The sequence below is a fragment of the Pteropus vampyrus genome, unplaced genomic scaffold (assembly GCF_000151845.1).
Source record: "Pteropus vampyrus isolate Shadow unplaced genomic scaffold, Pvam_2.0 Scaffold46, whole genome shotgun sequence".
Taxonomy (NCBI): Eukaryota; Metazoa; Chordata; class Mammalia; order Chiroptera; family Pteropodidae; genus Pteropus; species Pteropus vampyrus.
In genome coordinates, this window is record NW_011888827.1 from 2,457,791 (window position 1) to 2,484,446 (window position 26,656).

At 38.0% G+C, this 26,656-nt stretch overlaps 1 protein-coding gene across 2 annotated transcripts in view; it reads left to right on the plus strand.

Annotated features, from left to right (window-relative positions):
* Positions 1-26,656, plus strand: part of CACUL1 (CDK2 associated cullin domain 1) — a 66,593-nt gene that overhangs the window by 35,152 nt on the left and 4,785 nt on the right. The window contains exons 4-8 of one of the 2 annotated variants that reach the window (XM_011359240.2): positions 8,436-8,531; positions 10,552-10,654; positions 15,808-15,897; positions 19,882-20,020; positions 26,536-26,579. In XM_011359240.2, coding sequence (XP_011357542.1) covers positions 8,436-8,531; positions 10,552-10,654; positions 15,808-15,897; positions 19,882-20,020; positions 26,536-26,579 — 472 coding nt within the window. The remainder of the gene's footprint in view (positions 1-8,435; positions 8,532-10,551; positions 10,655-15,807; positions 15,898-19,881; positions 20,021-26,535; positions 26,580-26,656) is intronic. The other variant, XM_011359241.2, reaches the window with a different exon arrangement.

Sequence of the window (26,656 nt, forward strand, 5' to 3'; positions counted from 1 at the left end):
TCTTTAGCGTGAATCAGGACTTTTTTCCGTGCTCCTGCTCTGCCCTCAGCTCTCAGAAGGCCGTGCCTCACTGAGGGGGCCTCTTTTTGTACTGTTGCCCCTTCCCTAACAGTGAGCGGATGGCTGTTTGCCACTTGGTGCAAGGCTTGGGAGGCAAAGGGCAGATTTTCAGTTTTTGGTTTGGTTTGCCTCTCTCCTTCCTGCCTCAGTCACAGGTAGTCCCTGTGAGTCTGAGCCCTCGGAGGAGGGGCTTTCTCAGTGTTCTCACCCCCCGCGCCCCTCCGCCGTCAGCTGCATCATCAGCTCTTCCGTTGCAGCATGAAAGCAGCCATAGACGATTCGTAAATGAATGGGCATGACTGTGTTCCAGTAAAGCCTTCTTTGGAAAAACACGTGGTGGACCAGATTTGGCCTGCAGCTCCGGACCTTTGCCCCGGTCGAGACCTCAGGAGGGTTTCCTGCTCTCACCCCTGTTTGTCCTCTTGTCCCCTGCATCCTGTAGCCTTGAGTCTAGTTTAAAAGAAAGGCCTTGGGAGCGAGCACGCCTCCTGCACTTCCCTCAGCAGCAGTGTATTCTTGCTCTGTAATAGTGCCGAAACCTGGGCCTGAGTGGATTTTCTCCCCGCTCCCCAGCAGTAGCTGACCTTAGCTGGTGACGGGAGGGCTGGAGGACAACCTGTCCTTCCTCCAGCTGTGGACAGTTTTTGCCTTTGGTCAGAGAAGGGTCACCAGGTTACAGGTGGCTTTTGATTTGCATCTGAGGAGGGCGCAGGGCACACTCAGTTTCGTTCGCGTCTTCCATTGGCAGCCGATCGCCACCTTTTCACTACTGGCGCCTGGAGTGGGCACGGGCTTCTTCAGACACGGCCGCCCCATCCTCACACATCTGTGCCGCGGAGGCCGGCTCTCAGATCCTTTCCCTGCCTTCCCTCTTCCGCTCGGAGACCCAGTGGAAACCTGTGGACAGGAGCTGGCGTGTAGGCGGGGACTGCCTTGTGAGGGGCTCCCAGGGGTTCTGTGCTGTCAGTTCACACTTGGCCTTAAATGACTCCTTACAACTTTGTGGTTTTCTTACCAGCTTCTATGGCTGCCGTCACCAAAGGAGCAGCAGTTGGTGTGTCCTTCTTTTCCTTAGTGGAGCTTGTCACCTTTTGAAATTCATTTCACCTGGTTGGACATTGCGTATGTAAAAACAGAGAGACCTCAGGTCTCTGGTGAGCTCAAAAAATGGATTCTGTAGGTTAAGCAGACTTTTTTTTCAAAAGGGTGGGACCGATGTTCTCTCATGAATTTCTGCATTCTAAGTGGAGGTGGAACTTCAAGGTTACATTTTAATAACTTTATAATCACTGAATTTGCTAACAAACAAATTTAAAGGAAAAATTCATTTAGTCTTAACACTGATGTTAAAATGTTAGTGTATCATATTTTTATTAATTTCAGTAAAGTTGACAGCTAAATTGTTGCTACCATCCTGCAGTAACTCGTGCCATGTGGTAATTACTGCTTCAGCCTTTGAAGAGGTCTCCACTGAGGTCCCCCTGCTCAGCAGCTGCTGAGTCCGCTGTGTAACGACTCCCCTGACGTTCTCATTAAAATACACACTTCTGGGAAGTTTCTAGGTCAGGGCTTTGGCGCGTGGCAGAGGAATCCGCGTCACGTACAAGCTTTGAGGTCATTGGAGAGATGCATTCTGAGATTCACTGGGCTGTAGAAGAGCCATTGTTCCTGAAGCCGGTCTCTCTTGCCGCATGTTTAACATAAGATCGTGTTGTTGCTGAAGCCACGGAACACATTTGCACCGCTGAAGTGCTGGTCTTGATCGAAAGTATCCAGGCAAACCTGGACAGTGTAGACAGCAAAGGACAGTATAAGTATCTGTTAGAGGCACTGATGAGGTAGACCATGGTGTGTCCAGTCATTAAAATTGTGTTGTAGAGATGTTGATAATGTAGCTGAGTGATAAAAGCAGATTACATAGTAATATCATTCCATATTTGTTAAAACACAACACACACGCACGTATACGAACAGAATAAAATGTTAATAGTAGTTACTACCAATGTTGGTAGTGCTTATTCTTCTGTACTTGCATTTCTGGTTTAAAAAATTTTTAGTGAACATGTAGTACGTCTGAAAAGATAGATGTAGAAGCCTGGTAATATTTATTAGATCCTTTCTTCCCATCCTTTCTTTCTCCCTATTTCATTTTAACATGGAAAAGTCATTTATTTAAGGACAACCAGAATGTTTTTGTGAACATAAAAGCACATATTCTTAAATTTTTTCATGTTTCATTTTAATGGGGTGGGGGTGGGCAAAAGTGCAGGAGGAGGAATATAAATATGAAATTGTGGAACTTGTTTGTATTTTACATCTGTAGTGTCCAGTTTGGTAGCCTCTAGCCATATGTAACTGTTAAAATTAAAATGAAATAAAAATTCAGTTCATTAGTTTTATTAAATACATTTCAAGTGCTCAGTAGCCACACATGGCTTGCAGCTACCATATTGGACACTGAAGATGTATAGACCATTTCCATCATCACTGAAAGTTCTTTTGGGCCCAGAACTGACCTAGATCATAGTATATTTAAGTCTGTTGGCTAGCAAAATTATTTAAATGAATCATGCCTTTCTAAAATTAACAAACATCTAATGAGAGTAACCACATTTCCTTATCCAGTTTTCATAGTTTCAGATAACGAGCTTTCGTTCTCCTCCCCTTCTGTGAAGGTTTGATAAATATCAAATCAGACCTTTCCTTTCTTGCTCTAAGGCATTTCTCTCAATTTACTTACTAAATGATAATTACCAGATTGGTCTTTAAAACTAGGTGCCAAAGTTATTTTGTTTTTATCTAATGATACATAAGGTTATCATCCAGTTCTACCTTTTTTTAACTTAAAATCTTTTCTTTAGAACTGCTTTCTACAAAATAACATCTGTATGAAGTTTTTGGTTGCAACATTATTTGTGGTGATGAGATTAGCAACAAGTAATCAATAGGGACACTGATTAAACAGTACATTCAAACATTGTGTAGTACTTACAAGAATAGGTTTCTTAAAGTATGGTTGGAATTCCTCTGAGGGTCCCTGAAATCCTTTCAGGGGGTCTGCAAAATCAAGACTATTTTTCTAATACTACTAAGATGTTACTTGCCCTTTTCACTTTGTTGATATTTGCTCTGATGGAAACAATGGTGAGTGACACTGTTGGTGTCCTACCGTGAATCTTCACTTCTGCACACTCACAGTAGAAAACAAAAGCGGTAACAAGCCACTTTCACTTGCGAGTGTCCTCGATGGGAAGCTGTGAAAATGATCAATTTCATTAAGTTGTGACTTTGAGTATACTTTTAAAAACGTTCTAAAAATATTCTTAAAAAAAATGAAATGGGAAGCCGCATACCAAAGTACAGTGATTGTTTCGGGAAAAAGCACTTGTGTGGTTATATGAGTTTTGACCTAAACTAGCTGGGTTTTTTTCCCCTCTATAGAACATTATTTTTATTTGAAAGAATGACAAACTATAGTTATTTTAGACTTCGGTATTTGACAGACATTTTCTCAAAAATCAGTGACGTAAGTCTGTCACTTCAAGGAAAGCAACTGACAGTATTTGTTGCTAATGATAAAATTTGAGTTTTGAAGTGAAGATTAGAATTATTGAAAACCTGTATCTACCACCTTGACCATGATCACTTCCCAAAACCTAAAAAGACTGCTGATGAGACAGGTGGTGATGTGAACAGATGCATTTTTTTGATATTGCCTAGTGAAATGTGTTAACATTTGGAAGATCTGCATAACTCAGCGAGTCAGTATTTTCCAAATGACCAATTTGTGATGTTATATGAAATGTGTGTGGAAGATCCATTCAAAGTGGAAGATAGGGTTGTAATTACTGGAGTACAAAGAATTCATTGATAGTTTGATTTCTTGTTGCAGCTAACCTTGAAGAAACTACCACTAGTCAAGTTTCACAGAAGACTGTTCACAGTTATCTGAAAAGGCTATTAAAATACGCCTTCTTTTGCTGTCTCCGCTTCTGTAGGAGAGTAGATTTTCTTCATTTATTTCAACCAAAGCAACACATCACAGCTGGTTCAGTACAGAAGCGGATGGGAGAACCCAGCTATCTTCTAATAAGCCAGACTCTAAAGAGACTTGCAAAAATGGAGAAATAATACCTCTCTTCTTATTTATTAGTTTTTCGGAAAATAATTATTTACATTTAAAATACATAATTGCATTTTAACGTTAAAATTTATTAAAATAAAATGAGTTTATTGTCATTTTAGGATAAATTAATATTTTTAAAACCCACTTTCAATTTTTAATATGGTAAACATTAATAAGCATAACCCACATAATAAACAGGAGCTTTTGGAATCTTCAGTTATTTTTAAGAATGTAAACTGTTTCTGAGACTAAAATGTGTGAGAGCCACTAGAATAAAACAGTCTCCAAGATACATTTTTAGAAAAATTGCACATCAGTGTGATCATATATTAGCATTTGTGCGGAAAAGGGTATAAATGGGATACTTATTATTTTATATATACATAAAATTCTTCTGGAAGGGCATAAAGGAATTGAAGTGTTGGTTATTTTAGCAATGAAACCCTTTTGAACTCATTTGAATTTTAAACCAGATGAATACATTACTCACTAAAAAAAGAAAACCAAGAAATTAAAGCACTCCTCCTATAAACTATGTTCTAAATTTCAGGGAATCTGGGTCTTTTATGAGAAGTTGGAGCAAGTTTATTGTAATGATCATTTTTCTGGCGCCTTTTTCTTTTTGAGAAGAAAATGAAGCTTGTTTGTTTTAGGGATAAATAACTTCATTTACTGTCCAAGCCAAATACATTCATGTTGAAATAATGTAAATCGAATAGGTAGCAATTTCCCCAGTGGAGCCCAAAGTATACTGAACTTGAGTTTTAAGGAGGAATAATTTGATTAGGTATTTTAAATAGTTTTTTTCTCTAGGTTCCTAGAAAAGAGATTGGATTTATTTTAGAAGACTGTTATAATTTATAGTCCTGTCATTTCAAAGGTTTTGAATAAGTGCTGCTTGAAATATGGAAGTAAAAAGCTAAGTAAATGTTCTGACATTTGATTCAGTACAAAAAGTACTTTTTATTACTCATAACCTTTGAGGCTTTGGGAATTCTTGAAAAGAACTAAGGAATTCAATTTTATTCTGTCTGCTATTAAATGTGTCTTTTGATCAATGTTCATACTTTTTTAACTTTTGGATAGATAAAGTGTCCTTTTGTGAAAATGGAAAATTATTTTAATGCAAAAACTCTTCAGATTTTTTTTCATGTAATACTTTAAAATTTTATTTCTTTGAATACTGAAATATCATTTCCAGAGTTTTTTAAAGCACTCTAGAGAAAGATATTACATGTGTTTCTATTCATTACAGTTCAAAGTTTGTCCATGATGTGGAACCATTTTCACAAGTTTCTTTAGTTAATAAGAAATCCCTTTAAAAATGTTAATGGGTTTTTATGAAGCTTTAGACAGACAAGTAGTTAATTCAGAAAAGAATTCACTTGTTGCATATGCATCTATAGTATTTGACATTTTTCAAGGATTTACACATTATTTTCTGTATTTCTAAGCATGTCTTAGAAATAGCACAGTCAGTATTTTTGCTGTTTTATGTGTATGGAAATTGAAATTCAGAGGACTAAATGAATTGCCTAATGTCATACAACCTTGTTAAATAGTAAAATAATTTAAGATTTAAATGAGGCTAGATTCGATTTATTTATTTATAGATTTAGATTTAAGTAAGACTCTATCCTTATAAGAAATGCCTTTATATATACCTACTATGTTCCACACTCTGGTCAGCACTAGTGATATAAAAAGAAGACCTAGATCTTACTCTCCAGGGACATGAAGTGTAGTGACAGAGACCACCCAGTGGGAGAAGTGATTAAGTGCAATGGTGCCCCAGGCGGAGGGCCATAAATCCTAGATGTTTGTGAGGAAGCACATAAGTCTTGAAGGATGAATGGAAGTTAACCAGGGCGAGTCTGGGTAGGGGGTGATGATAAAGGCGTCCAGGTAGAAAATGCAGTCACGGGGGCCCGAGACAGCACGCTAATACTGCTGAGTAACTGCGGAGTAGTTCCGTGTGGTTGCTGTGCCTGGCTGCATGTTTGAGAACGGACAGGAGATGAAAGCAGAGAGGTAAACAGTGTGCTCTAAATTGGAAATTTGAACTTTTTTCTAGAAGTTTTAGGATGCTGAAAAAGGAATGTAAATAGATGGAAGGAATCAGATTGAGACTTAGCTCTCTGGCTTATTAGCTGTAAGACATAGTCCAGTGACTGAATATTTCTGAGCCCTGGTTGGTTTCTTCATATGAAAAATGGAAATGACATGCATTCTGTACAGGCAGTTAGGAGGACTAACAAATACATGTTTAAAAAGCACCTAGTGTGCACCAAACAAATCTGTAAGTAATAATGGCAGATGAATTAGAAGTAAGGAGAGTTCACTATACATTTTCAAGCTTGTAAGTACAACTGAAAAAAAATATGAATTAAATGTTATTTTAAAATAATATTGGACCTTTCTAAAACAGCTTAGCTGAAATGGTTTTATTATGTCACATGTTTAAATTTAATATTTAGGAATCTTTCAGTGTGGCATTTCTTTGTATTCTTGTGTAAAAGCAAGATGAAATTTCTGTATTTGATATCGTTGTCCAGTTGCCAGACTGCCTGCCACAAATGAGATGTGTAGAGTCATTTTTATTTGCTCGATGCTTGGTACCATGCCCATTCCCCCAACTCCTTGGCCCAGGAGTGGATTCTTAGGTGGAATTCAGGGAGCTGTCATTTTCTAACAGTCTAAATTTGGGCAAATTACTTGCCCTTTTGTGTGCTTATTCAATATTAGAATGGTATCTAACTAATTTAGGTTTAGAGAATAAAATGAAACGGTACATGGATTCACTTTTGTCAAACACAGTGTTCTAGTCAGCTTGGGCTGCCGTAACAAAATACCACAGACTGGGTGGTTCAAACAATAGAAAGTTATTTCTCACCATGCTGGGTGGAGAGCGGTTTGTAAGCTGACAGGGTCCTTGCAGCCTGCGAAGGCAACCAAGGGTTACTTCGCCTCCACAAATTCCTCCTGAGAACAAGGTAGTACAAACCTAGCCACCGGCAGATAGATAAGCTGAAGGTCATAAGAAAAATGTGGTCTAGGAGAAAGTAGAAGAAACAATGTTGCTACGAAACTGCATAAGCCAGCAATTGTATGTTCCTGTATAAAAGCAGCTTGCAGAAAATAAGCTGGGTCATTGTCCACCGTCAGGGGGCAGTGGACCTCCTGATCCCGCTTTCTCTTCTTTCTTTTCTCAATCTCCCACCGTTCCCACTCAGGTTTGTTTCTAGGGCCACGCTGGGCATGGTGGGATTTACCACTTGCTGGACTTGGCAATACTGGAGCTGGGAAGTCCAAGGTTAAGGTGCCAGCCGATTTATTTCCCAATGAGAGCTCTCTTCCTGGCTTGTAGACGGCCACCCTCTTGCTGTGTGCTACATGGCCTTGATCGTGCAGGGAGAGCGTGTGAGAGCAAGCGAGCGAGCTAGTTCTGTGGCGTCTGTTCTTACAAGGATGCTCATCCTGTGGGATCAGGGCTTCACTCTTATGACCTCATTAACCTTAATTACTGCCTTACTCCAAATACTGCTGCACTGGTTAGGACTTCAGCCTATGAATTTGAGGTACACATAAATTCAGTTTACAACATGCAGTAAAGTTGGAAGTGTTGTTCTCTTTTATGGCTTTATGACTTGGTGTTTGCTAACAACGAGATAAGTGCCTGGCATATATTATACTTATTTACTGCTCTCCAGAGCTGCAGATGTATGTGGTCCATTTGAGTCCCTGCTTTCTAGCCAGTAATGTTTATAATCGGTTGGCTACTGAAGTGGTTTACAACCGAGTTAAGTGTAGAACTCAGAATATTAGCATGCCTAAGGTAATTATAAAAATTCAGTAGCTATTCTAATATAATATTAGAATATACCACTTCCTTGAATTTTTTTTTTTTATCCTATTCCAGGCTCAAATATAGTTTGGTTCCTATAGGAACTGTCTATATAATTCAGTGATAATTTAAAAGTCTGTATCCTTTATCTTAATCGTGAATGTACCTTTTTACTCATTAACAGAACAAGCCTTTTAATTAACATGGTAAAGTTACACAGTTAAAGACAGCTAACCAAACCTCAGTTTTATATGGCAGAATTTGGAACATGACAGATGCTTCAACTAAACTTCAGGATATATAAGTATTTAGACTTAGACTTAAGTCTATTTACATTTTTGATTGTGGTGGACAGTCTTTATACCTGGTTTTCCAGAATGATCATATTTTTGTTCTTTCTCACAGGCCAGCCCTCCAGATCTCTATATTGAAAGATTTAATATAGCTCTTGGACAATATATGGGAGCATTGCAGAGCATTGTGCCTCTTTTCATATATATGGTAAGTTAGAGCTGTTTCTTCTTTTCTAAATAGCTTGGTTTATTGGTCTAAGCATAGAGAGTGAAGCATGTTTTTCTTTTACTATATATTATGTTAGAAATGGAAATTCATCTATTTTAGTAATGTTCAATAGTGTTGATAGAGAATTATTTACCCTTTTTTTTTGTTTAAAAATTTCAAGTAACATTGCTGAATAGACAGGCATTAATATCAGCAACCACCCAATTAGCATTTATTTCTGCCATGTGGAGGAATCAAAATGTGTAAGAAAGATTCCTTGTCCTCAGAAAATAGAGTGTAAGACATGCATCTAAGAACATGATTTATGATAAAAGCCAAGTACGATAATCTAAAAAAGTAGAACAATAAAATTTGCTTCCACTCTGATGCTCTTTCATTTGGAGAATTATGCCTTCTTTGAGTGTAATTTGTAGTCTGTGACTTTGTTTGTTAATCAGCCCCTCCCTCTTTTAAATATATAAAGTCACGGAATCTTAAAGCCGGTGTCCCTGTTAAACAGAAGGACCCTTAGAAATCACTCTCCCATTCTCTCCTTGTTTATTAGATTAGGGAATGGTTGATCCCGTATTCTGCAGCACAGAATTTACTGTATGTGGAATACCAGTCTTCAAAATGATTTATTCTCTGTAAGCCATACTTCACTGAAAAAAAAAAAAAAACAAGAAAAAAACAAAACATAATACTGAGAGAAATTTCTGTGATCGGCACGGGACTATTATTTAAATAATTTATAGAAGATACAGTAGAAAAATATGCAGTTAAAAATAATGACATGTCTGTTATTTTAGAGAAAAATCTTCCAAAGATAGAACATTAGGTGAAAAAGCAAGATGTAGAGCGGTGTGTAATATTTTATTAGCAAGTGTTTTCTTCATTAGGGGGAAAAAAAGTGTGTCCACATATACGCAAGTAATATTTTAGAAAGAATATCTAAAAGTTTTCCCAGCGTAGAGTGGGACCTGTAGGAATGGGGCAGATGGTCTGCCGTGGGACAGTTCTTTTTATTGCATGCCTTTTTGCATGGTTTTATTTTTTGACCATGTGCATTATTTTTTATAATTTTTAAAGAGAAAAATACTGTGTTAAGAATTAAGTGAGAATCAGTGAGCAACTTAACGTTCTTTGTATTTTCCATTCTATACATTGAGTTAACATTTAAACGTGAACAAATTCAATCTTTTTTGACTTGCCAGTCATTCTAATCAGGATGCTTTTGGCTCCATGAAACAGAAAACATGACTTAAAGTGGGTTAAGTAAACAAGGGAAAGAATTATCTCCTATAAGAAAATTTCAAATATATGGCAGTCTCCAGGGTTGGTTGAATCTGTGGTTCAACGGTGTCACCAAGGATTCAGGTTCTTTTTTGTGTCTTTGCCATATACAACATCTGTTTCATCTTGTTCTCCTCATGGTTGTAAAATGACCTAAGATGCTTTTCACTCGAGTTTAGGTTTCTCTCAGTCTGATTATCAACCTTGAATCACGTGTCTACCTTTGAACCAAAGACCATCTCTAGGGAATGCCATAAGCTGAATGACAGACCAAGCCCTGAAGTGGAGTGTGTGCTGGGGAGTCATCCAGTTCATGTGTGCTGCGTGCTTTCAGCCCAGATCATTGATAAATGGGGGACCTTTCACGAGCGATTCCGGTATTGCCTTTAGACGATGACGTACTTTTTTAAAGGGCATGTGAAATGCCTGTGACACAGTGTGGTTCCCATGTGTCTGTATGTCCACGTCCAGTTAATGTCAGGTACCTTCCCATGTTCTTTTGGAGGTGTACGGTTCATAGCATTTTATCTTTATGTGCTCTTTAACCCCATGCCAGAAAGACGTATAAATAGGATTGGGCTTTCTTTTGTTGGTCGATGTTGGGTTTCTGTGTTTTAATTGATGCCTTTATGAGTTATTTCCTAAAATGATTTATTTTTTAGTGTTTCGGTTCATTAAACTAATCATTTCCCCCTGATTGATGCACTGAAAAATAATTTTTTTTCAGAATAAGTTTTACATCGAAACCAAGCTTAACAGAGACTTAAAAGATGACCTTATAAAGCTGTTTACGGAACATGTTGCAGAAAAGCACATTTACAGCCTAATGCGTAAGTAATTCAACTTACAGGAGTGAGATCACACTGGCAGTGACATACATGTTGTCTCGATCAGAGAGCGTGGGCACGTAAACTCCAGTGTTGACATCTTCTGAGTCACACAGCAGGAAGTGTTGAAGCCCAGTTCTGTAAAGAGAGACCTGAAGAATTGAAAACGTGACTCGAAGGTCACCCAGTGAGCTGGGAGCCACTTTGCCCAGTTACTGGGCAATGCCTTCACATCCGGCCTGATACTTGCCGCCTTTTTATCCCCCTTCTGACAGTAGGGGGAATATGGTTAAGGGGTTCACCCTTAACTTTGTTACTGGCAGCTATCGGAGCACAATGCTATAACTTTGAAACGGTAGTGCAGAACCCTCTCTTGAGCACAAAAACTCTTCTGTAGACTGGCCCTGTCTTTTATTAACTATCTTAGACAGGCTTCTTAGCCTCTGATCCTGTCTTTTCTCTTCTGTGAATTGGGATTTGTAAAATGTTTAATGTGGCAATGTAGATTATTAAGTAAGCAGGTCAAAGTGCCAAGTTCAGTTAGGTTTTCCTCTCTCTCTGTTCCTGGGCCCCCGCCCCCTCTCCGTAGATGGCATCTTATCCCATCTTTTGTAAAAGAATATACGTCTACGAGTGGAGTTTAGGAAGTCCTTACAACCTAGTGTGTCAGCATCCTTTAAAAGCTCATATTTTCTGAAACTAATAATAAAATAAATTTTTTTAAAAGCTCATTTTATGCAGTGTATATCATCACATCATTTTTTAGAATTTGGTACATTTTGGATTTGTAGTACTTAATTTTTGCTTTCCTCAGAGTCATAGTTTCTACTACAATGAACATTTACCAGAATTTACAAGAGAATTGTAAGCTTGACCACAAACACTTTCATTTTTTAGTGTGAATTAAGAGAAAGAATTATTAAATATTGGGCAAGTTTATTTTAGAAAGACAGAGTTTTCAGATAGTATGGATGAAGATAATATACGTTCATTATGTTCTTAAGAAATTCCAGAATTAGAATAGAGATCTAGAATCTTGGGAGTATGACTTTTTGTTTTTTTTAAGGCTGGGCAGATGTTAACACAAATCTTTGTACTCTCTCATGAGATGTCCCAACTATTAATTATAGCCACTTAAGTATTATCTCTGATGTTGACATTGTCTTTGTATTCATTGTAAAATAAAGCACAGCATTTTGGAATCTTTCTTGTCAAAATTCTTTAGAACAGTGCTACAGTTTGGTAGAAAAGCTTATTTGTTATGTAAATATGTTTTTATATTTGGCAGTAATTTGGAAATCAGTTTTATTGGGCATAAGCAAAGAGAATACTCAAAGAACATAACAGTCAAGATCTGGTGAGAAAAAGATAAAACAGATCACGTCTTCCTTTTATTATATAATCTAATTTTCAATAAAAATTACACTTGAGGGTAGATGCACCTTTTCTTTTCCAAGTAAACTGAAAAGGCCCTTTAGCTTTTACAAATTAGACAAAACTGAGCTTGTCAGATATTTATTGAGCAATTACCAGGCATTGTGCTCAAAGTAAGGGACACAGAAAATGGCCGCTGGCCTTATTGGTTTTGGCTCTGTCACAGGGGACTCTTTATAAGTGTTTGTTATGTGGATGGTCATCGTAAAGATTTTCTAAAACACATACACACTGCTTACTATGTGGTAGGACCTGTTCTATGTACTTCACAAATATTAACTTATTTGTTTCTCATAACTCTAAGTACAGTCATTACCTCTATTTTACAGATGGGAAAATAGGCCCAGAGAGGTTAAAATTATATTTTAGACTAGAAAAACACAGCTGTTAAGGACTGATTTCTTGTCTTTAGTTACATACTTCCCTATATTTAGTCATCTCACTCCACCAAAACATAACTACATTCAATTTCTATAATTTTCTAAAATCTCATCAGTAATTTCCTTTTTGTGGCTTCATATTCTTTTGGAAATGCTGGTGTTTTCATTTATTGTTGCTGTGTAACAAATCACCCCAAAGTGTAGTAGCTTAAAACAACTGTCTTTTATTTCGCTCGCACATCTGCAGTTTGGGCAGGGCTTGGTGGGGCAGTGTGTATCTGCTCTGTTCAGCATTGGCTCATGTGACTGGATCAGAGGTTGGAGACTTCTAAGGTGGCTTGCTTATATGACTGGCGAGTTGTGCTGGCTTTCGGTTCCTCTCTTGTGTTTCCTTCAAGAGTGAGTATCCCAAGATGTAGGAAGTGGAAGCTGCCATTTGCTTAAGTCCCGGGCCCGGAACTGGCGCGGTGCCACTCTTGCTGTACCCTGTTGGGCAGGCAGTGGCAGAGCCCAGAGTCCTGGGGAGCGGGCACAGACACCTCTCAGTGGGCAGGCACCAAAAGAATTTGAGGGTCATGTTTTAAAACCCAAGCAGCAGGGCAAAACGATCGCCCGCTCTGCCAGTAAATAATTGGCACCTGAATGCCCCGTACTAGCAGTTTGATGAGTGAAGACAGTGACTTCTCACTGCGGATAACGTTTTCTATCCTATCTCCATGGTGTAATCATTTTCATACGTATATGCTTACAAAATGAAATGGCATCTGCTTTTGGCTGGTGGTAAAATTTCCTTTGAAAATAATTTTTAGTTTGCATTAAACTTTGAAAACAGCAGAAGTACTGGGATATACATTAATCAGAGGTATCCGTAGTATTGATTATTCTGAGCAACGGTGACAGCGCGGTCAGTTAATGGTAGACGTTTCCTGAGAAGACGTGTCCGGGCGCAGTGGAAGACTTAAAGCTCAGCTTGCACAGAGAGTTTTAAATAATTACATCTCAGCGATTATCCCTAGGATCTGCCTTTTAGTTCAGACCTTTGTAGTTTGAAATTTTTTAAAGTCAAGAGTATTTTTAGTTTTAGTTTGGATTTCAAGAATGACTTCTCAGTAAAGAAGAGAAGCCCCTGGGTGAGCTCGCGGCTCTGAGGAATAGATGACAGAGCAGAGGAGCATGGTTCCAGCCCCAGCTCAGCTGTCAAAAAGCCGCGTGACTTTCAGGAGGGCACTTAACCTCTCTAGACTTTAATGTCGTCTGTTAAGAAAGAAGTTAGCGCTAGAAGTTCTCTAAGGTCCTAGTCGAGTTTTAAAGCTGTTTACTTACTGATGATCAACCATCAGTGGGATTGTAGGGAGATCCTTGCCTTTTTAAATTATATACTTTTTGGAAGAAAACTAACCAAGGGTAAACATTCTCAGTACTACCACTTGCATATAGGATCAGCGTTTCAGTGCTGGCATGGTAACTAGAAATTATCTGAAATTTAGAGTTAAACACACATTCTCAGACCTCTTCTGTAACCTACTAGCTCTACTACTTTGGGTGACTTATTCACTGTTTTTTTATTTTGTTTTTAAGCTCAGTTTTCTTATCTGTAAAAAAAAAAAAGATGAGAGTTAAGCTTGTGAGAAAGCAAATTCTAAATTAAAGATTGTGATAATAAATTTATGTGAAATACCTAGCACCTGTTACATACCTAATATTTTCTTTACTCTCTCAAGCTACCGCTTCTTTAAATCCCCATTTCTTTTTTCTTAAAAGGGGAGATCAAATGGAAAATCTTTTAAGCACTGTTTTCCTAAAGAGAATTTTTAAGTGGAGAAGATTTTAGTGAAATATTATACCTTCTCAACTCTAATAATCTTTTGTTACTGAATGTAATTGTTTTCAGTTAATTCATGTATATTTTTGTATAATTTAGTCTGTGAATTCATCATTTCTTCATAGCTGTCAAATTTGAAAAAGGTGATTATAGTTATGAAAGAGTTGCTTGCAAATGTATATATTTGACCACATAATGAATGTGTGATTGAACATGAAGAGTTACTGGGAATGAGGCTTTTTGGGGGCCAAAACAGTTCGTCAGAGGATAGGAAGATGGATTCATAGATAGAGCCTGGATTTCGGGTACACATTGAAATTAGAAACTTGAGTAGAAGAGACTCTTATAGAACATAAAATTTAGAATATTAATTTTTGAACATGGCATTTTAAAACATTTATGGTGGTGCTTAATATATGTCTGAAAATATATCTATGCCATTCAAAATTATAACTATCTACTGATAATAAACTCAGAAGTATAAACTTGGACAGTGCACCTTTAGCCTTCATCACATAAATCCAAATGTAACTCACATTGTAAGTTTGAAACTATGAAATCGTTGGCCAAGTGAGATGGCGTTTCCATTTTTAAAATGACATAGGCAGAAAAAACATCTTACGTAATTTTACAAGCCTGGCATAGAGTAAACCTATGCTAAATTTTATGGGGTTTTTTTTTTTTTTTTTTGGTTAGTAAATTGCAGGTCTTTGAGAGATTAAAAAGGAACTCTTTTAACTTTGTATACCTGTTGTATCCACTAAATAATGCAGTCTGTTTGTATCTGTTAATGATGTTTTCTAGATGAATTATTCTTATCCATTTAAAAATGATCTAATAAAATTTTCGTGTGGCAGTAGATAACCTAAAAGAAAACTGACTTGTCACATTCAGCCAGTGTCCCTGGTTACCAGTCACAAAAGCGAGGATGAGCCAGTGTGATCGCTCTTGACTTTACCTTTAGTAAGAAAAAAAGTACATAGCATTTTGGAAAGTCAGTTTCTGACTCTGATTGCAGTTACTAAAATTAATAGCATGTCTTTCAGAAAAATTCCAGGAGCCTCAAACATGGTGATTTGGGGGAAAGAGAAATGATTGAGAGACGTAGAGGACATTCCCCCCGCCCCCCGCCCTCCCCTCCCCCCCCGCCCCCCCGCATAAATCTTGCAAATCACAGACTTAATGTTAAGGAAGCACTGTCAACTCACTCAGTACCACAAACCCCTTAACCATATTAGAAAGCTTCACTTGTTTTCAGAACCTCCATGAATTGAATCATTTCCATTAGAATTGCAGTAGACCTGCACATATGTACTTCTTAGTTTGAGCTCTGTTGCACTGGATTTAAATTTCTTTTTTTTTCTTTTAGCGTATAAATGCTTGATTTGTCCCCTTGGGCTGTTCTTTTTTTCTTGCACTTGTTTACCCTTCAGTCTTGGGAGAAGTAGGAATAGAAAGAGAAACGTGGACAGTCAGTAAATGTTACATAATTTTTATATCCCATTTTTTTCTGATTTCAGCTTTACTTTTAGAAGCCCAGTCAACACCATTTCAGGTCACACCTTCAACTATGGCAAATATTGTGAAAGGCCTGTATACTCTCAGACCAGGTAAACTTACACATCATTTCTTATGGGGTCGGACTTGTTTGTTTATGGTTTTTCCAGCCTTAATCAAGAGGACAGTGTTTCTCTGTGTTTTCTGAGGCCTAATGGTATTTGGATTTGTTGCGGCAAAAAAGTACTCATCATTGTGAAATGTAAACTCAGGGCTCACTTGGAATTCTCTCTATACTAGTGAAAACCAACTTGTTTGGGAAATATAAGAAACAATTTGGAGGAGACACAGATGATAAAATTGAATCTCATATCTGGCATTAATATTTTTTTTAATGCAGTTTCTGCCTCACACTACAAATATGCACAGGCATACACAACTTCATCTTCTTAGGCCTGTTATGTTAACTTGCAAGGAATCTAGAAATGTTGCTCAAGTTACAGTCACTTCTTAAAGATAGTTTGAAGAGAGATAATAGAATAGTAGAACCAAAAATCAAACATCACTATATTCAAAAGCGAGGTTTGTAAATTATCCCAGTGTATCTATCTGAAAATAAAAACATTGTGAATTTAAAGGAATCTCAAGATGCTTTTGTACTTATCTTCCTATTTCTAAGCCAGAACCTCAGACTTGACATTCAGTTGTCTAACCAATTAAAAAAAATGTCCATGGCAGAGAGACTGTAAAAGTTCTCAGGGCAGAACATTGTTCTACAATCTAGAAACAGGGATGCTTTATTGAGAGTATAGTAGTCTCCCTTATCCGTGGTTTCGCTTTCCACAGTCTTTACCTGTGGTCAACCGCAGTATGAAAATATTAAATGGAAAATTTCAGAAATAATTCATATTTTAAATTGCATGCCATTCTGAGTACCTCACTTCATGTCATCACATAGGCATTGTATCAGCTCACATCATCACGAGAAAGGCGAGTACAGTACAATAAGATATTTTGAAAGAAAGACTACATTCACATCACTTTTATGAGAGTGTATTGTTATACTTGTTCTGTTCTAAGTTATTAATCTCTTACTGTGCCTGATTTGTAAATTAAACTTTATCATAGGTATGTACATATAGGAGAAAACAGTATATGTAGGGTTTGCTACAATTTGTGGTTTCAGGCATCCACTGGAGGACTTGGAATGTATCCCCCTAGGTAAGGGGGGACTGCTTTAGTTTATTTTTTTGTGAAATTTCTTTTGTCATTTGAGGATTAAATGCAATAAAACACAGTACCCGATAATATAATAAGCATGCTAACATTAACTGTTGTCAATGACTGTCCAGTTGGGTCCAGTGGTTATTTTCTTTTAATTAATCGATGGCTTGATTGTTTGCTTAATTTAAAAGATTTGTCAGAATTTAGCTTGCTAAAATGGAAACCGAGTGAAAACTGTCCTAGGGGTAGACTGTGACATCAGAAACACCTTCTTTCTCAGGCTACTTTAAACAATTTAATGATTTCTACAGTATTTAAATACGTTACTTAAATTTGGATTGGGTCTTGCTCTATTCATAATTTTTTAATTTGTATCGTTATATAAAGTAGCAAAAATATTTTATTACGTGTCAAACTGACGTTTTTTCTTCTCCCAGTTTCTCAGAATTTTGCATTTCATTTTCTAAATGTGATTAAAGTGGCTCATGAATTTTCTTTTAGTGCTAGGTTATGAATGATTTATTTTATTTTGGAAGGCATCCAAGTATAGTATGACAAAGTTCTAAATTTTGCCTCCCAAGTGGGCAGCTTTATCATAAAAACTCTGGCTGTTCTCATAAGAAACAAATTGCAGAATAAAAATAATCACTGAGGGTAGAAACGCATATAGATACATGTTTATTTAAATGCTATTTTAGCCGAGTTTGAGCTCTTATAATAGGATTTATACTAGTGAGAATTCGGTATTTGAGAATTGCCCTTTTGAAAAGGTGAATTTTATCACAGACTAACCTTTTGGTACCCTGTGCATTTTCTGAGATACTATTAAACGTATTTTGACATTTACATGTTTTGCCAGTACCAGTTATGTTCCTGGTTCATTAAAGCAGTTTTATTCACCTGACAGATTGTTAAAATATTTTAAAAGTTGAATTTTAAATGTAAAAGTTTCTTTCATTGCAGTGATTCTCTTGTGCTGATCTTTGTGTAATGAATGCATCTGAATCAACCAAGAAAGTTTTTTAAACTGTAGATTCCTGGCTCCTAATCCTTGGATGTTCTGTTGACCATTACTATTTTAGATGTGTTTTAATTCTGTCTTCAGAAGCCTAAAATTTTAAGCCTCAGCTTAAAAATAATTGCAGGCATCCCATCTTACCCTTCTTCATTCAATACACACTTTTGTTTCTTCATCTTTATTTAATAACTGCCTGGAATTCCATGAAATGGCAGATATGTTTGACTCCTGCCAGCTCTGAGTGGTTAGTGGTTCCCCAGAGCACACTGTATTGAGACTCTTTCCAAACCAGTGTCCCCAGTCTTTTTGGCACCAGGGACCGGTGCTCCTACAAGCATCTAATGCCTGATGAGCTGAGGTGGAGCTGAGGCGGTGATGCTAGTGCTGGGGAGCGGCTGCAGATACAGACGAAGCTCTGCACACTTGCCTGCTGCTCACCTCCTGCTGTGTGGCCTGGTTCCTAACAGGCCACGGACTGCTAGTGGTCTGCGGCCTAGGGGTTGGGGACCCCTATTCTAAGCCATATTTGAGTTGATCTAGATGGAAGAACACAATTGAGAACATTTTGCCGTGAATTAGTACAAGGAGTGAGTGGACTGGTCCTTGTGTCATTTGCAGTGCTTGGGTTTTGTTCTTTTGTTTTTTTTTTTTTTTTTTTTTTTTTGCCGTTTCTAGCTTAGCTCTTCTCCTGTTGGACATTTGTTTTTTTCACTTACCAATGACCCAGCATGGCACAGCATTGGCGTGATTCTTTTCAGATATAGCATTATATTTACTCAAGATTACAATTTTTAGAGTGAGCTCGCTGGAATAAATAGAGCATTGACATTTTATAGGTTTTGTCATATATAGCTAAGATGTTTTCCAAGAGGGAAAATTTGAAAGGGCCAGATTAAAAGAATCTTTTAAGGGTAACAGTGCTAAATTAGGGCCACCAACACAAAAGGACAATGCTGGTTTTGTCACACCCCTGCTGCAGGTGGGCATTATTTAGAATTAGTGTTCATTGAGTAGGGGTTAGAGATTGGGTTTATTTTAGCTTGAGTTTTTCTGAGTATTAACAGGGCTTTTATTCTGTTTATTTTTCTTGTAAATTAGTCAGTCCTGTCTTTCACTCATTTATCTGGTCTTCTGATTTGTAAAAATATTTTATAATAAAAATACTAATTCATCTTTGTCATGTCCGATGGAAATATTTTCCTTAGACTTCTTTGCTTATTTATTTCTGAATGTTTTTCTGTAGATTATTCCCTTGATTATCATTTTATTAATAAGCAACCATTTAATTATTGTCTTTTACTGTTATATTTATTTAATTTGCTGTTATTTAGTATGGATCAGAATAGGTTTTTATTTCAAAAGTACTTACCAGTCGTCTCCAGCCCACTTATTAAATGCTCAATTTCCCCCCCCCCCTTTTTTGTGATACTTACTTTTTTTATTTGTCTGCTTATTATTACCTGTACTGTTCTGTTCTTGGCCAGGATGTTGTTTTAATTAGTGCTTAGTAGGGCTAGTGCTTCCACTACCTCTTCTAAGTCTCCTCCCCCTCAGAATTCTTCATGTATCTCATTCATGTTTTTCCTCATAGTTAGAATTTTTGAAAAGGTCTATTCAAAACTTCTCTAGAAATTTTCATTAAACTTTGTTACATCAGTAAAATGTAAAATCACCTGCTTTCTTTTACACTGTAAATTCTTTTTAGAAACGAAATTTGACTTCTTGTGTATACTTTATCAGAAGGGGAGTATACCTTAGTTTGGTTTAATATATTTGAGCAAACAAAACTTTCCCTTGTCCATTTAATTTAATTTGTTTATATGGTTTTTTAATGAGTCTTTTCCTTCCCTCGCAGAGTGGGTTCAGATGGCCCCAACTCTATTTTCTAAATTTATTCCAAACATTCTCCCTCCGGCGCTGGAATCTGAACTTCCTGAATATGCTGCTCAAGATCAGAAACTTCAAAGAGAACTTATACAGAATGGTTTCATGAGGCAAGTTTTTTTTTTTTTTTTTTTTTCTTTTTGTTACAAAATATATCCACTTTTTTAGGCCAGTTTGTTTTGGCTGGGGAGGGATGCTGAGGTTCCTAGAACACAGAGCAGGAAGGAACTGTCCAGGAGTCACGGTGCTGCTGCCGAGAGAGAAGTCGGTTATTCTCTGTGGAAATGCTGACGCCGGGTTTTGGTTTTACAGAAGCTGCTCTGCACTAAGTGGATTTTGAAGAAGGGATTTCTCCCTGGGTGGCAGTTAGGCTGGGCAGTCTTCAAGAGCTCTTCCAACTTTTGATCTTCTCATATTCTGAACATTTGGAAAAGCATTGTAGAAATTTTAGAATCAGTTATAACGTACTTTTATAACTAAACTAGCAGATGACTAGTTTTATGACTAAACCGGTAGAAAGAGGCTTTGGATTTTGTTTTCGTATTTTTACTTTTAGCTTACATTCTAGGTGGGTTTTTTTGTTGTTGTTTGTTTGTTTGTTTGTTTGTTTGTTTTAAAGTAGAATATCGCTACAATGTGGCCAGAGAATTTGCCTCCTTTGGATTCGATATATGCACTTTGCTAATTTCTCTAAAATTTATAATTCAATATCACGTCTATAACCCAGAAAATCTTGCAAAGTGCATATTTTTAACTAAAAAATTCCCTATGGGAAAGCACCAGGTTATGTCAATACATCATTGAAGGGGAGTATGTAATACCCTGTATTTTTATAATCCTTACTCTTAGCATTTTTGTCTATCTTCTCTTACTTGAATTCCTGGGATTAAAGTAAAAAAGTTGTGAAAAGAAAGATATCTGTGTTTTTCACTTAGACATAGCTGTGACCACAAAAATAATTGAGTAGTGACTCAGTTATTTCTTTAAAAAAATTTTTTTTTAATTAAAATTATTGGGATGACATTGGTTAATCAAATCAAATAGGTTTCAAGTGTACAATTCAATAACACATCATATGTATATTAGTGACTCACTTATTTTACTAGAGCTGGGGACGGACATTCACTCTCATAGGTTCTGAGGCCAAACTAAATCTCAGAATATCAGTCCCGACCCAGATCACTGTTACCAGGTCTCTGGTTTCAGCACAGGTTGGGAAAGAAAGCAGAGCGTTTCTTGGCCCACAGATTGGCATTCTTTCCCCATTTTGTCCTGGTGGCATCTGCATCCATGTGGTCATGGGGGCAGTGAGTAATTCCCTGGTCATTTACCTCACTCATGGGAAGTCTCCATGAAGCTTTTTTAATAGAGAGGCCTTATAAACCTGACTTTGCTGTTGCAAGTTAGGGAAGGAAAGACCCGTGAGAAATGGAGATAAACAGCTAGTTTTTCTCCCCAGTGTCCAGTGGTCAGGCGTTTCCTGACATTCACTGTAATATTTCTAATAGCGGCATTATTTTCATGCATAGAATGAGGCCATTGATACAATACTAATTTTCCTTATTCACTTTTGAAGACTTAATATATGGTTCAAAAATTAAAATGATACACATTGAGAATGAAAAGTATACACTGAGAAGTTTGTTCCCACCTGTCTCCCCATCTCCTCCCACCCCGTTGGGTAATCATTTTTATTAGATTCTTATGATTTCTTCCGTTTCTTTTACACACACACACAGAGATACAGGCAAACATAGTATATGTTCTTAATTTTTCCTTTCCTTACACATTCAGTTATGTAGATATACTACAAATTGTAACCAGTCCCCAGGAGATGGCAACTTGAATTATTTCCAGTCTTTCACTGTTATGGAGAACACTGCAAAGCATGGTCTTCCTTGTCCATGCCATGCGTAATTTTGTACCTGTTCCAGGGATATCTGGAGAGTAAATTCCCTAAGCGACATTGCTGGGTCAAATGTAAGTGGAGTTGTAATTCTGATTAATATTGCCAAATTGCCCTCCATAGGGGATCGAGCCATTTTGCATCTCCTCCAGCAGAGCTTGAAAGTGCCCGTTCGTCATGGCCTCGCCTGTAGTGTATGTAGCTAAACGTTGGTGTTTCACCAGTCTCGCAGGTGAAACGTGATTAGTGAGAAGTGGTTCAATTTGCCTTTCTCTTGTTACGAGTGAGGCTGAGCATATTTCATATGTTTATACTTCCTTTTCTATAAACTGTCTGTGTATGTTCTTTGCTCATTTTCTGTTTGATTGTTAGTCTCTTTTTCTTGGTTTCTAGGTGTTCTTTCTGTAGTGAAGAGATTGATTTTTTGCTTGAGATAAGACAGGTTTTTTTTTTTCAGTTTGTCTTTTGACTTTGCTCATGACGTTGGTTTTTCTTTTTAATTTTAAGACATGTAGACTTTGTGTGTGTGTGTAACTTTATCAGGTTTTATCTTTCTGTATTTCAAATCATAGTTAAAAGTGTTTCCTTAAATATTTTAAAAGAAATGCAGAATAATTTGAGTATACCTTTTTTCCCCTAAGCTAACCATAATTTTGAAGCTTTTATACTTTTATTCACGTTTTATTTGAATGTCTGCTTTTAATTTTAGAGACGAGCTTATTGATGCCTTTTAAAAAAATAAACAGCCTTCTGAAAACTTTTACTTTTATGAAGCAGTTAGGAAGATAGGTCTTGTGGATTTCTGTGAACACCTTGAATTCGCCTTCCAGAGCAGTGAGTGGAACTGTTTAACTATTAAACACATCCGGAGACATTTTCCTCATCCTAGTTTTGGAACCAGAATAAGAGAACAGAGTGTAGTCCTGCTCGGCGTAGAGCAGCTCTTACGTAGAATTCGCTTGAGATGAGTGAGTGACTCCGTAAATAGCCTCACGTAACATTGCCTTGATGCATGAAGGACTAACGTGGGCACCGTTCCGCCACGGCCAGGTTGGTCATCGTCGGGGAAGTGCTGTGGAGTTCTGGTGTATATTGGAATTTTTGTTTCTCTTAGTGGAATTCTTTCATAAAACTTCTGCCTGAAATTTAAACGTTGTATTCCAAGAGGCGATCAAATTGAATTGGTCTATTTTACAAACCGAATCGGGCCATTTCTAGAATTAAATTAGCAATTTATTTTACACTTACTGTGAGGATTAAAGTGAGATAAATTATTCTGGTGGGTGGCCAACACGATAATCTCGGATTCGCTCCAGCGCACCGCTTGGCCGGCTCAGACCGGTGGGGAAGGACGTGCGCACCGCGAACTGAGCGGTTGAGAGGAAGTCCGCCTGCCCCGCAGCTCCTGTGCTGCCAGCTCTCGCTCTGCGTTCTGCCCTGCCAAACTTCATGCCTCCTTTGATCGTTATTTGGCTAAGATTGTTTTGGAAGAAATGGTGTCCACTGATGCAAAAAAATTGAGAATCTAGTACAGGCTCTAACAAGAATTCTGTTACTGGCTCGTCTGATATGAGCAGTCATTTTATGGTTTATGTGTAACCAACCACATGATTCCTGTTCAGCTTTGCAAACGTAACTTAAGATTATGTTTCACTTACGTGATGTATGGAGTCCCGAATAAGTAGTACACCGCTTAAATGTGGGTGGCACAGAATAATTCTTAGAAATATCTTGAAATAATGTGTGAATGTTGTAAAATATATCCTCTTGTATATTTAATGGACAGATTCTCATTTGAGCTGGAGTTTATGTGAAAGATCTTTAGGTGCGTGGAAATACAGTGTAGACTTATTTCAAAGCTAGAATTAACGTATAAGCTGAGGGCAGCGTTTTCTTTTTATCGGTTACCTGCGCAGTTGAATTGATTGTGGTCGGGAAGGGCGGGCTGGTGTCTGTTGCTGTCAAAGATTAGATTCGGAAGATAAGCTCATTTGGGAACGGCTAACGTGCATGCTCTTGGGTGGAGCATCCTTATTCAAACCAGCCTGTGGTCCATTTCAAAGTGTGTACCAAATAGCTTTTAAAGGCAAATAAAAAGTCCTTTCTAAGTAATTGTTACCTGGATTTCTGAAGCAAAATGGAACCTTGTAGTACAGGGGGTGTTGGTCTTTTAGCTGAGCGGGTTGCTCTGGATTAAGGCTCTCCGTTTAGTTGAGGGGGGTCTGGTTTTGAGCACAGCTCACAGCCTTCCCTGCTGTGGCATTAGGGCATGTCTTCGGCAGCCAATTGCAAACGTCACATTTACATTCGTTCTCACATCTGTATTTTTCTACTGTTATTTTTGCGTGTTTTTTTTTTTTTTTAACACTTGGTGGTTGAGAATGAAGATTGTGTATACAAGTTGAGGTTCCAGATATAAAATCCTATATCTTCCTTTTTTGATCAGTACTAACTTGTTGCAGAGTATTTGTTGACTGCTACTATGAAGATACTAGTGTAACTAATAATATAAGACACTCAGCTGGCTTTGTCTAGGTATAGTGTTCACAGTAGAAGTGTTTAAAAAATGACAGTAGGAGTGTTTAAAAAGTGGCATTAGAATGTCTGTTCAGAGTTTTAGGCCGCCTAAGGCTAGTTCATGCTAAAGGTAGTGCCTGTTTTTCTCTAAATGCTCAGTGTAGAGTAAAGCCCTTCTGAGGTCATCTGGTGTATTGTCCTTCTGCCCATCATTAAGACTCCTCACCTAGCCCAGCAAGAGATGCCTTTCCTAGTCTCGAGCATAACCAGAGAAAGAAAGTGGGAAACTCCAGTATCTGGAAGATTTTGAAAAGCAGAAAATAATTACTTGAGCTAGCTAGCATTTTAATAATCCATCTGTAGAAGCCATTTATGAATTATTCACTAACTTGTTAATTCAGCAGATATTTATTTTCTACTACGTGCCAGACACTCTTCTAGGTCCTGGGTGAACCAGACAGGCAAAGTTCCTGTTTGTATGGAGCTTATGCTGTAATGTCAGGAGAATATAATGAACACAGGAACAAGTTATTTCAAATAATAATAAGTGCTGGGAAGAAAATGAAACAGTCTGGGATAGAGCATGAATGACCAGGGCATGAGGGAGGGACTCTTCCAGCTCACTTGGTAATGTTGTGCCTTCTAAGGAGGAGGCGGTCCAGCCAGAGTGTAGATGACAAGGACACAGCCACTGGCTAACTAGGGGAAGAGCACCACAGGCAGAGAGAATAGTAGATACAAAAGCTCTGACTGTGCAGGGGACAGAAAGAAAGCGATGTGGCTGAAGTACAGTGAACGGAGACAGAAAATGAGGGGGGGGACAGAAAATGAGGGGTAGACAGGAGCCATATCTCCCAGGGCCGGGAAGGTGAATTGATTTTTGATTTTTGAATTGATTTTTAATTGTAATGGACACTCACTGAAGGGCTTTAATCGGAGGCGTGAAATAGTCTTATTTATGCTTTTACATAAGGTCACTCTGGCTCTTGTCTGGACTAATAGGCTCTTGCAGTTGTGCGGGGGAGAGATGATAGGGTCTTGGATTGGAGTCGTAGCCATGGAGTGGGTGAGGAGTGTGGTTTATTTTTGAATAAAATGCTCCAGAGTGAAGGAAGTAGAGGAATCAAGGATGAGCCAGGCTTTTGGCCTGAGTAACCGGGTGGGTCGTGATGCCATTTATCGAGGCAGACCGAGGAAGGTGGCGTGGGGTCAGCATCGCATTCTGGCCCTGGCAGATCTGCAGGATATGTACATCGTCCAGGTGGCGATGGCGATGAGCCGGTTGGATCTCTGCCTGAGGTGCAGGGGAAAAACCAGAGCTGGAGATATAAATCGGGGACCCACTGGCACGTGGATAGTATTTCAAGTCACAGAACGGGCGTGGTTACTGCTCTAGACCAAAGAAAATACATGAGGAGAGGAAAGGTGGCCGAGGACAAAGTGCCAGGAAGAGTCAGGTGTTCAAGGGAAGACGAGATCAGCTGTGTCCGTGCTGCCAAGGGACCGAGAAGGAAAAGGCTGGCGACTCGGTCAGTGTTACTCATCATGTAGGCATTTTCGTCATTTGTCTGAATTATTGTCTGAGAAGCTAGAGGGACAAAAATAGGTTGATAGGTAGTGTAGAACCTAATCAGAGCCTCTGTTTTCTTATCTCTAAAGTGGAATGAGAAGCTTTGGTGTTTGAGGATGAACTGGTTAATTATGTAAAGATTCTCGATCTTCCACCTGCAAGAAAGCTGTTCACGTTCTTGAGATTCTGAGATTTTTCAAAAGCTTTAAGCAGTTACTGGTCTCATAATAGGCTTTTAAGGGAAGATTTTGAATTATCCTATTTCATATTTGAAATTTGCCCTAGTATATGAAGGTCACTAGGAATATTGATAGCAGAACCCAGTTTAATCTTCAAAGACATTTTTGTCTGAACCTATTTCTAGAACCCAGTGTAAACCATCTTTGTAGATAATCCTTCATTTAATAGCTTTCTATATTTAAAAGACAGCAGTCTTTAGCTAAGAGTATTCAGGTTATAAATGACTCAGCTACTGATTAAGTTTAATGTCATTTTAAAATAGGTTATTTGGTTAGAATGGAAATATCTGCTATAGTTCCATTATCAGTTATGTCAAGTCATTTCTCCTGTTTTTGTATGTGAAGATGTCAGTCAGTCCTGTTGACTCCCTCTTCCTTTTTTTTAATCCCCAGAGGTGACCAGTCCCGCAAGAGAGCTGGGGATGAGTTGGCTTATAGTAAGTAATGAAGTTCCTTACCACCTTTGATGGTTTTGTGATGTAAGGTAGCCACTGGCGGTGACTGTGTGGTGAGT